The following is a 14213-nucleotide window of genomic DNA, read 5'->3' as shown; positions in this document are numbered from 1 at the left end:
AGGGGCTCCCACCCTCTATCATCCCAGGAGATTCCCCGGACAGTGCTGTTCTGGGGAGAAGTACCTCACAACACTGAAAGGAACTCTCTTCTGTGCACAGATTCCCAGTGGGGAATCCCCCTAAAAATCTATTTCACAGGCTTTCCTATTCATGTTTCAAATGGCACCAATACAGAATGGCCAAGTAATTATGACCACTGGGCACAGCAATCACTACACTGTGACCCACAATCACAGAGCCCTCTGATAAAAACATCAAGTGGCAAGCGTTCCCCTCTACACGTGACCCAGATGCACCTCATCTCCTGTCCTTACCTGAAGGTCACAGGGGAGATCCTCCCCATGAGGGCGTAGGCCGTGACGCTCTGCAGGTGGAACAGCACGCCATCTGCCAACAGCAGCAGCACCACGTCCTGGCTGTAGCGGAAGCTCCTCCCACTCCTCCCGATCACCGGCAGGTCCTGCACCAGAGCCAGAGGGATGGCTGCTGTGTGGCCCCTGGGGGAACTCTGGTGGCATCTGTGCCCCAGGGTCTGGGTAAAGGGAATGACACTGCAGAGGACTCTGGGGCAGCACGTGGACGGCAATGATCAAAACTTTACACACGAAACACACACAGCCTCTAAGCACGTGACAAGATGCCCAACATCACTGACCATCAGGGAAGAACAAATCAAAACTACACCAAGGGGGCTTCCCTGGTGGTCCAGTGGTTTAGAATTTACAACGCATGGGACGCGGGCTCCGTCCCAGCCAGGGAACGAAGATCCCGCATGCGATGTCGCGACCATGCCCGTGTGCCACAGATGAGCCAGCACTCCAGGGCCTGTGCTCCGCAACCAGAGAAGCCACCACAGTGAGATGCCCAAGCATAGCAATGAAGACCCAGTGCAGCCAAAACAAACAAATAAAAAGCCTCGGGAAAAAAAACTACAGTGAGGTACCTGCTCCCACTCATTGGGATGGCTGCCATCAAAAAACAAAAACCAGAAAACAACAAGCACTGGCGAGGACAGGGAAGTTGGACCCTGAGTACTGGAGGTAGGAATGCACAATGGTGCGACTGCCGTGGGAAAACAGACTAGTCAACCTTCAAAAAATTACACACACAACTGCCCATGTGAGCCAGGACTCCCCTTGTGGTCTGTACCCTGAAGAACAGATAGCAGGGTCTTGAAAAAGTACTTACACACTCACATTCAGAACAACATTACTCATAACAGCCTAAAAGTGGAAGCAACCCAAATGTCCACCATTGGAAGATGGGTAAACAAAATGTGGTCCAGCCATACGTCTGTCTATTCAGCCTTAAACAGGGAAGAGGTCCTGACACCTGCTCCACCGTGGACGGACCTTATGACATGAAGTTGAGTGAAATGAACTAGATGCAAGAGGACAAATCTGATGTGATTCCACTTCTGTGAGGTCCCTGGAGGAGTCAGAGTCACAGAGACACAAGGTAGGAGGGTGGGAACCGGGGGTGGGGGAGAGGGTAACCAAATTCAGAACCCCTCCCCCAACGTTTGTCTCTTCGGCATAAGGATTATTTTTGAGCTCAAAGCACTGAGAAAACAGCAGGTGCCAGAAGGGTGCTCTGACCTCTCTTTTCCTTCCCAGAAGCAGGAGACAAACCCCACATGGGAGCTGCCCCTTCCCTGCAACCAGGAGGAGAGGGGATTCAGGGGCCTTGTCATCATCCCTCTCGTCCCCCTTCAGCCGCCCCAGTGTCTCAGTCATTTGCCCACAATCACCTTCTCATTCACCCTGACGTGGAAGCACTGAGGTTCTGCCACTTGTTTGGGGCTTCATTTGCTCTGGCATCACATGAAGCTCATATTAAATGAACCTATGTGCTTGCCTCCTGTTGATCTAAGTCAGTTTAACTCTCAGGCCCAGCTGGAACTCTGGGGGGTAGGGTAAGTCTTGCCCCCTCCACCCGGTGGGGTGGGGTGGTGTGAGGAGTTAGCATTTAATGGGTCAGAGCTTCAGTTTGAGACGATGAAAAAACTGGGGTGATGGTCACACAACGATGTGAACAACGTACCTGACGTACACTAGAAAACGGCCAGAATGGTAAATTTAATAGGTATTTATCATACCAGAGTAAGTTTAGATACGCATGTTCTTTTTCTCAACCATTCCAATCCAAGGACACAACCCAGAGAAACATCCTCACCCACGAAAGACATGACATACGGAACTCCCTGTCATGTGCTGCGTGTACAGGGCAGAGGCAGGGCCAGACCACTGCGTCTGGTGGGTCAGGGCAGAGCTTGGACTGGACAGCCCAGCGCCACCGTGCTGAGAAGACAGGTCCACGCAGACGCACACCTGCGCTCCTATGGGACTCACGACACATGTATGCAGCTTTGTGGCCATACAAACACACAGAGGGAGCAGCTCCACTAGGAGGGGGCGTGTGAGCGGCTGGGGAGAGACCCTCTGTTTTACATGTTTCTGTCCTGTGACTTATTCTATGGTGGTCACAATGTTTTTAAGTAAGAGAAGAAATAAGAAACAACTGCAGGAGTTCCCTGCAGTTGGCCACCAGTTGGAGTGGCCACCAGTTGGCCTGGTGGTTGGGACTCAGCTCTTCCACTGCTGTGCCCAGGGTTGGGGAACGAAGATCCTGCAGGCCATGAGGTGTGGCCAAAAGGCAACAACACAAGAGTGTGCCTAACACCCTTCTGCCAAAGTTTCCAGAACTGGGGCTGCAGCCCAGCCCTCACAGGCACAGGACCTGCTTGGGTTTGCATCGGTCAGGCCCCCTCAAGCGCGTGGCAGCCACACAGTGCCAGGCTCACCCCCTTGAAGGTGACTGTGATGGTGGGACTCACCATGAAGAAGATCCAGGCTGGGACGAGCATAGCCACGGCCGCTGTGCTAGTGTAGAACTGCAGCTCTGCAGCCCTGCAGGACAGGGCAGGCGTCTGAGCCTCCCAACCCCTCCAGCCTCACCCCGGCCTACCTACCCTACCCCCAGCCTTGCTACCCTCTTCTCCCCTGCTACAGGACAGTGACAGCATCCCTGCCCAAGGGCAACTGGAAACAGGTAGGTTTTTCTCCCCAGTTTCAACAAGGTTCTTTTAAAGGCACCAGGGAAATGGAAGGGTCAGGGCTAGGGCACAGGGAGCTCTGGGAGGGTTGGGGCTGGGGTCCAGGGTGGTCTGGGAGTGTTGGGGCTGGGGTCCAGGGCTCTCTGCGAGGGTTGGGGCTGGGGTCCAGCGCGCTCTGGTCTCTGTGGGGCAGTGACACTTACGAGAATCTGTATTTGTCCCCACTGAGGAGTTTTTTGGAGAAAACATTCTGCAAACTAGAAGAAAGAAGAGAAGAGATTATGTGAGCTCAGAGACCACCTCATTCGAAGTGCCTTGTCCTCTGGAAACAGGTACACGTGGGGCATCCATGAGCCAGGCCGAGCTGCCCCTTTCAGAGGTGGGTAAGCTGAGGTCTCAGAGGTGGAGGGCATGCCTGGGGTTACCCAGCTCTGCACAGAGCCCCTCTTGGCACCCAGAGCTCCCACAAATCAGCCGCAGCCACAGGACAGACAGTATGAGCACAGGAAGACCCAGGGAAACAGGGATAGAACTGGCTGGGAAGGCCAGTGGTGGCTGAGAGGAGACAGGACAGTGTCCGCTTCCAGACCACCAACACTGCCCCCAGCTCTGGCCAAGGGGACTTGAACCAAAGTGAGGCTGGGGGAAGACACTCACAGGCCCGCCTCCTCTAGGGCTGACACTGCAGGCCAGCGGGAAACCTGGCGGGACTCGTGCAAGGACAGTCCCTGCAGGACAGCGGCCAGGAGGTCTGAAGCATCTGCCGGTGAGTGAGGAGGCTTCTGAGACCATCCTGTGCTGGAGTTACAGGTGAGATGCAAACTGGGACTGAGCTGGGCTATGTTTCTGGGAACTAGAGAGGCAGAGAAGAGGCTGAAGGAAACACAGCAAGTGTCAGATGGAATGAAAGGTGGTTTCTCTCTTTACTCATGCACCACTCGGAGACCCTCTGGTCTCTCTGGAAGTACCAGCAATGACACAAGCTTAGACATAAGTGCCGCTGCCGCCTCCCTTCTCCCCTCAGAGATGGCGACGCGCAAGAGCAGGCTGCGTGCAGCTGTCAGCCATCGGGCCTGGTGCCTGCACTCCAGCAGTGGGCCTCACGTGCCCAGCTCCCACCCTGCAGACTCACCAGTCCATGATGTTGGTGGACAAGGCGGCTGAGAACCCCAGGAAGTTGAAGCTCATCTCGGTGGCTGTGCACAGTGCCAGGCCACCCATGACCGGGATGAGGGAAAGGTTGACCAGTAGCCCTGCAGAGGGAGAGCACATGGCTGGGCTGCAGTGCCCCCCAGTGGACCCAGCTGCCCCCCAGGGGTGTTCTGCTCGCTTACTTCTCACTGGAGGGAAAAAATAGCACATGCCTGTGTCACCTACCCCGGCCAGGCACGTGGCGCAGAGGGCTCCACACCAGAGTTGCCAGCTCCAAGCCCCGATTTTTGCACCCCACCCCACAGTCGCCAAGCTCTCACTTGTGAAACAAAGGGTGAAGGGTGGTCTCCAGGGAAGGCTAGGGGAGGAAGGAGGCCCCACACCTCAGGGCGTCCAGCCCTCCTGCCTTCATAACCAACAGTCTTGACAACAAGGTAGAAAGTCCTTTCGGGACAACAGAAAACTTTGTCAGTGGGCACAGGGCCTCCAGTCCCCCCACCTCCCATGCCTCTACTTGGATTTCAGACATGGCATTTCATTTATCTTGAAATTCAAAGCAGACGAAGGGACAAGCCTTTCACGCTTAGCAAAACAGAGCAGAAGTGCAGCCCTCAGACAATCTGGTAACCTCCTGAGACTGTGACCACTACCCCGCCCAGGACAGTGCTGTCCACACAGCAAATCCATGGGCCTGTGAGGCCTTGAGTGTCACCACGGAAGGAGCTGTCTGCTGGGCGTGGACCACACGTGGGACTGTGGCTGGGAGGCCACCAAGGAGGCAGACGCCTGCGCGGTGGGCGGTGGTGGGCTCAGGGCTCTGCTGGGGCTGTGCCCGTTGCCAGGACCCATGAGGCGGCTCTGCTGGGGTGCCTTCGGGGGTCACCCCTCTGGGAACTCCACACCTTGGCCCCACAAGTCTGGGTACCTCAGTCATTCTCCCCAACAAATTGCATTTTATCAAGATTTCCTAACTGTTCCAGCCAGACAGTGCCTTCGCTGTGGCCTGGCGTCCCTAAGGCACTGGAAGCCCCTGTGGGTGAAGGCACCAGTGCGGTCAGGCTGTTTCCTGCTGTGTGGGATTGCAGCAACTGCGGTCACACTTTGATCCGACTCTGCTTTACCATCACCTGCACGCTGGCCTGGCTCCAGGGGCCCGATCTGCGAGGTGCCCAGCTGTGCCTTCTCCCTACCACCTCCTCCCCAGGGTGCCGGGTGCTGCCTGGTTTTACCTTCTGGTCATTTCCTAATTGAAGCCAACTCAGCTCCCTCTCTGAGCAGCACTCCTGCCCCCAGGGCAAACATAAGTCATGTGATGAGTCTGCTCATCACAGGACCCCACCCCCTACAGGCTGGCAGGAGAGTCAGGGACGTGTGTGCAGCTGGACAGTGCCTGCCCCGGCCCAGCTTAGAGATCTGTGATTGAGTCCCATCTGCTGAGCCTTGGAGGGACACAGAGGCGCGATGAGGCCGGGCGTGGGGGGCTGCTCACCAGTGTGCTCCCCCAGGACCGTCCGCGACAGGATCACAGTGAAGATGGGAGCTGAGCTCTTCACGGTCTCAGCAAAGGACACCGCCACATTTTTCAGGCTGACTAGACCCAACACCACTGTTGCAAACCTAAGACAATCAAAAGCCTCACAAATCAGTGCATTCCCTCCCTCAGGAGTCAGCCTGGAGGGTCTGCCCCACCCTGCTCCCCACTCCCAGGATCACCTGATGCTAATAGCCAGCCAGCTGGGGGAAGAGGTTTCACAAAAACAAATAATTCAGACACCCAACCTGAAATGTCAGTGGGCTTACCTCATCAGGCCCACGAACAGCATGGTCATGATGAAATTGGGTGGGTAAGAAAGCCGAGTTTTGTGCTGATACAAACAGCAGGGAACGAATATTTTAACACAGCCAATAAGCGTGGTTGAGAGCATCTGCACAGCCCCTGGAGGAGGAGACAAGACCCGTGAGCAGAGGGGTTCCCCAGGGCTCCGTCCCCCCCCAGCCCGGGCAGGTACCTAGTGAACAGAGGGGTTCCCCGGGGCTCCGTCCCCACCAGCCAAGGCGGGTACCTAGCATGCTGGGTTCCCCTTCCAGCAGGGACAGGATGTACTTGTTGAGAAACAGGGTGCAGAAGCTAAAGAAGAACCAGAGCGTGAGGTAGGTCAGGGCGCGGGCGCCCCACACGCCCAAGTCTGCCTCGATGACGGTAGTCTCTGTGACGGTGACTGTGAGCACCTGCTCCTCGGGGCTGCCATCGCTCTGGCCCAACGCGATCTTCTCACTCCGGTGGCTGAACACGGGGGCCCAGGCCAGGAGCGGCCGTCCCCCAGGCTTCTCGCCAGGGCCCGGGTCCAGCTCCCCCAGGGCTGGGGGCTTCGCAGATGCCGACATCTCAGGGGTGGCAGAGGGCTCGGGTCAGGGACCCAGGGACAGAAGTGGCAGCCATGGTGACACCGGGCAGGGCGTGGGCTGGAGCTGACGGAAAGGACGGGACGAGGTTGTTGTGAGCGGCCAAGGTCCTGCCAGGTTCAATCACCCCCTTACAGTAACTTAAAGCACAAACTCAGGACCACAGTCGGCCACGCATCCAGGAGCCCCAAAGGAGCAAGAGCAGGCGCCCCACTGAGACCACAGCCTACACCAGCCTAGCCTCCCTTCCCTCCCCACACACCTGACCCTCCAGGAAGTCCCACCCAAACTTTTCTAAAGCACCTGGTGATCTGGCCTCCTCCAGCTGCCCTCCTCCCTTGGCCTTTCCCTCAGCTCGGCGAGGCCTGTGTCTTCACCGCCCCCTGCCCCCACCTCAGAAGCTGTCTCCAGTGCTCTGCATCTCTCTCCACCCACCAGGACCACAAGGGGCTGCCCTGAGCTCCCTCCCACCCAGCTGGCTCTCCAGCGCACAGTACCCTCCCCCACCCCTTGATGTTTCATCCAGAGTTTTGAGCTGTCCTTGGTGGGAGGGCTGACCAAACCGGCCTGTTCCCTTGACCTTCCATTCCTCCTTTGTACCATCTTTCACGGTCCAACAGTTCATCACCCAGGACCTGACAGTACAGTCCCCATCCTTCAGTGGTCAGCCGCCTCCAGCCTGAGGGGGCAGTTTCTGAGCACAGACGCTGGGAGGAGGAGACTCCTCTTGAACCTGAGGGCCAGCCTGCAGACGGGCAGGGGGCTGCCTCTGTCTTGCGGCCAGGAAAACACACTGTTTCCTCCACAGACTCACACCTCTTGGTTTCTCCAGAGAGGCCTCCCTCAGCCCTAAGACCACACACAGTCAGACCCAGCCTCTCATGTGTGCTGGTGGGTGGGTTCTTCAAGTTTTGGCTTTTTTCCCCACTGTGCCACACAACTTATGGGATATTAGTTCCCCAACCAGGGATTAAACTCGAGCCCCAGCAATGAGAGCAGAGTCCTAATCACTGGACTTCGAGGAAATTCCCAGTTTGGGCTATAAACAGTGTCCCAGTGACGACCACCAGCACAGGAGGCCTGGCTGCTGTGACACCAAACAGGAAGTCCCAGCCCCCTGCCCATCCCCCCGCCCCCAAGCAGCCAAGCTGGCCAGCAACGTCCTGGTCCCTCAGATGCTGGCGTTTGGGGGATACCCATCATGTTTCCACCTAACTGCTAGGTGTATGTAGAAGAGGCATCAGGTATTCAGCTTGCTGTGCCACCCACCAAAAGGGCTGGCTCCTCTACCCTTACCGCCCCAGGCCCAGTTCTGCTCAGGCTTGTGATGGACTCATGACCTCCGATGGACTCTGGACCTCTGAGTCCAGGTGGACTCGTGACCTCTGACTCTCACCCAGGCCAGGGCTCCTGGCTAAGCTGCCCCTGGCTCCCAGTGTCCACACAGTGTCCTCAGTCACTCCACAAGCTCAGCAACGCTTGGGCTCGCAGGGTACCCAAGCCTCTACATGCACACTGACCTTGGGGACACCACAGCTGTCCCGACGCACACCAGACCAGGACGGATGCACCCGGCCCTCCTGTGGGCTCCACTTCCCCACAAGACGCACAAGCCCTTCGACCCCTCTGGCACTGCCGGGGTCAGATCTCCACTAACACCCCGTCCTCCCTCCTCTTCCTGGCCTGTGCCCCATTCCCTCCAGACAATACCATGCGGGAGCTGCACCTCCATGGGCAGCCCTGGACTTCTGGTCACCCTTCAGTGCCCTGGCACCTAAGCCAAGGAGGACATGGAGGGGGCCAAGTGCCCATCGAAAAGTGGGAGGTGCTGCTCTAAAAGTTACCAGAAGAGGGTCCCCTGGAAACAAAGACCAGGGCAGGAGAGACAGAAACCTCACCCAGGGCACCAGGCTCCTAGGAGCTCGATTCAGGCAGGCCTGGACGTGGGCGCTCCAAGCACCCCCAGCAGCACACAAGGAGCACGAGGGGTCAGGCAGCAGACAGCAGGGACCACACTGACCAGGATCCTGCCTCTGAACACAGTCTGTAGGCGCTAAAGCGGCCCAATCGGGGCCCAGCACCAGAGGGAGGGGTCGGGTGCCCTGGAGAACTGATTCCAACTCAGTCTGAGGACCTTCCTGGGTGAAGATCAAAGATCAGCAATCACCCTGACGGTAGGGGAGGAGTTACCTCCCGGAAACTCAAGGAGAGACAGATGCAAATTCAAGGAGGGACAGAAGGCAGGACGCAGTCCTGCGGACAGACAAGAAACTGTCAGGAACAAATCAGTGGGATGAAAAAATGGAAAAGCTAGAGAAGAAACGTCCACGACCCCATGGTGGCCTCAACTATCTCCTGGCAGGGCGTTAACCAGCAACCAGAGCCCATCACAACTTTACTCCCCAGAGAAACGAGCGGTTGCCCCACCATGGAGCCACCAAAGTGGAATCCCCAGGGATGAGACAGACACCATGCATCCTGATCCACCACACTGAACCTGGTGCCGCTGCAGTTTCCCTGCCATGAGCACAACTCTGACGGTAAGAGCGTGAGGGTCTTGAAAGAAAGCCGAGCAGAGGAGGCTGGACGGCAGAGGACCGAGCTCCAGGCCAGAGTGCAGATCCTCACAGCAACCATGCCCTGGATCCCGCCAATGCCAGCACTTTCAAAACACTTATGCCCTTGGGAACCAGGTCCACGCTCCACGTGCTTAAAAAACAAAATGCCCACATCAATAACACTTCTAGAAACAAAATCTCTAATGCGCAATACAGACAGAAATACCTAAACCAAGCACAACTCAGAGGAACAACTTCAGCCCACTGAGGAGCGAAGGGGAGGAAGTGACTGGTGAGCCTGTGCATGGGTGCTGAGGTCAAGCGCAGGCTCCAGACGAGACCTGGGCAAGTCTGGTGGGAGCACTTAAGGAGGGGCAGACAAGGGAGTGGGCTGTGCAGAAGGAGGGGGCCACAGTGTGCCTGCTTCCACGTCCACGTGCGACTCTGCCCACACGGAGGCCTGGAACAGGGATGCCTCCGCAGCAGGGGCAGAGCTGGTTTCCAAACCTCTGCTCTGCTGAACCAAATCAGCCTCCTCGCAGAGACGGCTGAGTTCAGGGCTGGGGCCACAGCTGGGCCGGGAGGAGGGTGGGCTCCTGGATGGCACGAGGCCAGCATGAGGGGTGCCCGCCAGCGAAATCCAGGCGGATTGAGAGAAAGTAAATAACAGCAAAGGGCCAGCACACAGATGACCACCAGGATCAACAAATGAGGAAAGCTGTTCCTTCAGGTACAGGGTGACATGACTGACGTGACTAGATGTGCCACCAGGCCCCTGGCTGCAGCCCTGGGCGAGACCCACCAGCAGAGGCTGGAAGCTGGTGACAGTTCAGCAGTGACAGGATGTTCAGTCTTACTGGGCAACTACAAAGAGCATGATGGAGGCGCAAAGGGGAAAAGGGAAGGAGACTCCCCTGAAGAAGGGGGGCTGCCCCCTGGACACTTGCATCAGGCCACGTGCTGCACTGGTGCAGAGACACATAAACAAGCTGGGATGCGGAGCCCAGGGTCTGTGCACTGGCAGAACCCAAACCCAAGACAGAGCGGGCTGCGGCTTCCGGGAGAAGGTGGCCTCGGCTCCCTGACACCAGGACGACTGTCATCCATGCCAGTAAAGACAGACTGGATCCCAGCCTCAGAGCTCCAGACATGTGCTAACAATTCACAACATCCACAGGGCACTTCCCAGGAACCAGGCAGGGTCTGACCCAGCAGGGCACACATGATGACTCCATGGCTCTTCCCAACAATCCTGGGGAGGCATGCTGTCACCGTGTGAGGCACAGCTTCTGACCAGGGTTGAACCTGGGCAGCTGGGCTGTGGAATGCAACTGTGTGAAACCTCACACTTAGAAGAAATCGTACGGAGTATCTTCCTGATCCTGGGGTAAGAAAAGAGTACCGTTTTTTTGGGCTGTGCTGCACAGCCTGTGGCACCTTAGTTCCCTCACCAGGGACTGAATGCAGGCCTGGCAGTGAAAATGCCAAATCCCACACTGGACCACAGGGAATGCCCAGAAAAGAGCATCTTAAACCAATCCCCCAAAGCATGACCCACAAATATAACAAATCAGATGAGGTTGCTAAAGGAAGAGCTCCCGTGCTTTCACAGTGCATCATGATGTAACATCAGCACACTAAACATGCTAAATGACAAGTGACACCTGGAGGGGTCATGACACCACGACAGGGAGAAAGGATGGATACCTACAATCAACAGGAAACGTGGGTAACACGCCAGGAGGGAGACGATGTCCACACGCCCAATGAACACGAGAGGAGCCGTCAGCTCTGCACCTCTGGACAACACATACCCAGCTGGAGGCTCAGAGCGACAGCGCACTCGTGACCCCACAGATTCTGTGGTCCAGGCGGTCGACCAGCATGATGGCGGAAGGGGCTGGGGTCTCACCTCCAAGCCCACACATGCAGCTCCAGCAGCTGTGAGGGGAAGACCCTCCGCAGGGCTGCGTGCATCAGGGCTGGTGGCTGAGAGCCAGCGCCCACGGAGGCCAAGTCTTCTTGGAACCTTGGCCCCTTAGCATTTGCTGGACAGCGCTCATGAAAAGCCCACCCTCAAGGAAGGGGGCTATAGAAGGTGAGAACACCAGGAGGCAGGGTCACAGGTGTTACCTTGGAGGTCGCTGACCAAAGGTGCTGACCTCATCCATGGTCAGGGAGATAGACACACCAGCCACCCCTACTGCCAAAAGCCATCAGGTCTGACAACACCCAGAGCTGCTGTGAGGTGCGGATCCAGAGGCCTGAACACAGCTACAGTGAGGGGCTGGTACCAGAACTGGGAGAGGACTGGGCACCACGCTGAGAGGGACATACCTGCACATCCTACAAACCAGAACCTCCATCCTTGAGGGTCCCCCAGAGATGTCCAGCAGGAGTGCCCAGGGAGAGACTGCTGGTCACCACCACCAGGAGTGGCAACTATCCACCGCGAGGAGTGAGAAACGCCTGGTGGCACCCACAGGTGATGGTCAGCCAGGTCCTCTTGGTCAGATAGCAGGCGGGCACATAGCACTTACCGCTGGTCACTGGCCAGAGCGGCAGTCCTGTGCAGAAGGCCTGCTCCCAGGTGCAGTGAAGCCCCTCAGTGGCTGTGCTGGCATTGCGCATGGAGGCCGGGGGCAGCGACCTAGAACCCAGCAGGTCCAGCTCAGCCAGGCCCACTGGGACCCCAGCTGCCCTCCCTGGCTCTGACCGCCGTCTTCTTTCTCAGTCTCTGTGACTCAAGGCACCTTCACGAGAGGCAGTTTTTATCCTGTGAAAAGCCAAAGATCAGCAGCCCAACCTGGTAACGATGAAAACTGACCTCACCCAGGGCGGCCTGGAGATGGGGTGGACCAGGCTGAGCGCAGGGCTTGTGGGGTCCCCCACCTCCAGGCCTCTGGTGACACAGGTCTGAATTACTGCCCTCTGGGCTTATAGCACAAATGACAAGAACTGTAATGTAGCCTCTTCCGCTCAGCTCAGAGCCAGCAGCCTATGAGGTGAGGGTTGACTCCACTGTGCTCCTGTCCAAAGCCTCCGCAGGACAAGGTCCAGACGGGGCACTGAAAGCAAACCAGCATCACGTTGCAAAAAGCACACACATGATGCTTTCATCACATGCAGGCACTGAGACCCTCCCAGCCTCCACCAACCCTGCAACAGGGGCTCTAGACCCTGGGGAGGCTGCCTGGTTCTGAAACGTGGGCGGCCAGGACCACTGGGGCACATTAACCACTGAAGGGAAGCTCGGGGTGGAAGTTACTGACAGGAAGTTGTCAACTTTCCCATCCAGTTTTGCAGAACCCTGAATTCTGAGGCCCATAGTCAGAGGTCAAGAGTCTTCTGTTCTACAACAAGCAACTCAGGATGCTCTCAAACACCTGGTGAGGAAATCTAGGTCGGTTCACATTGTCAACAGGGCAGTTTAGATAAAATACAGTGAAAGTCTACAAATTTCATACTCTTAATTCAGAAATTCCACCTCTAGGGCTTTATCCTAAAGAAATAATCCAAGAAAGGCCCAGGCTTGTACATACAAAGATGTTCAAAAGCTTTGTTTTTAAGACTGAGAAGCTGACACTGGCTAAGTGGCAGATTAAAAAAACTGTAACCAACTCTGTCACATAATGGGACGCTGTAGCCCTACCAGTTGTGACAAAAATATATTTGTCATAGAGAAAATGAGAGCAGAGTCAGAGTTACAGGCTCTCTGTACATTGTGTTCAGGTTTAAAAAGTACCAACGGTTCAGAAGAACACAGGCCAAGGTAACAACTGTGGTCAACTCTCAGAGGCAGAATCTCAGATCCTTCAGGTTTTTTTTTTGCATTCTCTCCAATTTCTAATTTATTTGCATTGAAAATTGATTTTTTAACAAGACCTACTATATATAAAACAGGGAACCATAGCCAGTATCTTATTATAACCTATGATGGAATGGAAAAGAATGACAAAGAATGTTATGTATGTACAACTGAATCACTTTACCATACACCAGCAACGAACACTGTAAATCAACTATACTTCAATTTTAAGACAAAAATAATTTCTTTAATGTAAAAACTTTTCCTGTTCCCTCTCTTAATGTTCCTTTTCAGGCAGTTTAGTATTATTTCATTCTGCTTTAAAATGTTACTTGCAAGTTAAAGGATTTTGGGTAAAGAACATTGCACTCTACTGAAAAACAAAGAACTTTAAGCCATTAAACAAAGTCTGCTTCTAAATAGTTTTGTTTTGTTTTTTTTTTTAAACAGCAGCGGCGGGTGAGCAAGGTTTTTCAAGGCTTCAGAGCGTGAGCGCTGAGGGAGGAGGGGGCGGCACTGCAAGCCCTATAAACCCCGTACAGAAAGTAGGCTGAGAACTACAATGAAGTCTTAGCTCTGGGCCTGACTGGGAGTTTCCCAACCCAATTTACAAAATAACCGTTCGCTAGGACCGGCGCCTGGCAGGACGTCAGTCATTATATAATTTCCAGTTTTTTTTTAATCCTGCGAAGACACCAACTGCAATGAATTTGCTGCCGGCGACTGTGCCTGAAGTGGACACAGCACCACCCGGTTCTTTCAGGAGCGGCTGCACCTGCTGCTTCAGGGCCGTGCCCACCTCGGGGCGCATCGGTGGGGGGGTGGGTGTTAAAACACAAGGGCCCCGACCCTGTGTCCCCACCTCCGCCTCTGACAGTACCCCCAGGTATCCAGGCGCTGCGGGCCCCGAGGACTCCCAGCTCCCGCCCCATCTGTGCCCCGCCCGCCGCGGGCAGATTTGAAGCGGGAACGTGGCGCCGGCCTCGGAGGCCTAAGGTCCACCTGGACGCCTGTAAGGCGTGGCTGGGGCCCACGTGGTGGACGCTGCAGGAGCGGAGCCGGCGTGAAAGCTCTAGGGACGGTTCCCTCCCACCCCCGGGCGGCCTCAGACGCCCAGGCGCGCGTGCCAATGTCCGGGGTTGGCCGAGTTGCCAGGGGAAGCGGGGGGTCGGCACGGACTCAAAGGGCGACCCCCGGAGGTGACCCGCCCCGCCAACTTTATTCAGCCCTTCACCC

At 56.1% G+C, this 14213-nt stretch overlaps 1 protein-coding gene across 17 annotated transcripts in view; it reads right to left on the bottom strand.

Annotated features, from left to right (window-relative positions):
• The window catches only part of LOC113906688 (cyclin-dependent kinase 11B), a 40906-nt gene that overhangs the window by 25627 nt on the left and 1066 nt on the right, over window positions 1-14213 (bottom strand). For 9 of the 17 annotated variants that reach the window (XM_027565186.1, XM_027565170.1, XM_027565185.1 and 6 more), the window contains exons 2-9: window positions 11710-11945; window positions 6272-6677; window positions 6009-6144; window positions 5698-5825; window positions 4189-4309; window positions 3260-3313; window positions 2838-2910; window positions 316-461 (exon numbers count right to left, since the gene is read on the bottom strand). In XM_027565186.1, coding sequence (XP_027420987.1) covers window positions 316-461; window positions 2838-2910; window positions 3260-3313; window positions 4189-4309; window positions 5698-5825; window positions 6009-6144; window positions 6272-6593 — 980 coding nt within the window. In that variant the 5' untranslated portion in view covers window positions 6594-6677; window positions 11710-11945. Of the gene's footprint in view, window positions 1-315; window positions 462-2837; window positions 2911-3259; window positions 3314-4188; window positions 4310-5697; window positions 5826-6008; window positions 6145-6271; window positions 6678-8509; window positions 11466-11506; window positions 11682-11709; window positions 14201-14213 lie in introns of those variants that run through there. The other 8 variants (XM_027565172.1, XM_027565188.1, XM_027565174.1 and 5 more) reach the window with 6 other exon arrangements.

This window comes from Bos indicus x Bos taurus, chromosome 16 (genome assembly GCF_003369695.1).
Source record: "Bos indicus x Bos taurus breed Angus x Brahman F1 hybrid chromosome 16, Bos_hybrid_MaternalHap_v2.0, whole genome shotgun sequence".
NCBI lineage: Eukaryota > Metazoa > Chordata > Mammalia > Artiodactyla > Bovidae > Bos > Bos indicus x Bos taurus.
The sequence above is the reverse complement of the archived record's forward strand: the minus strand, read 5'-3'. Positions and strand labels throughout refer to the sequence as shown.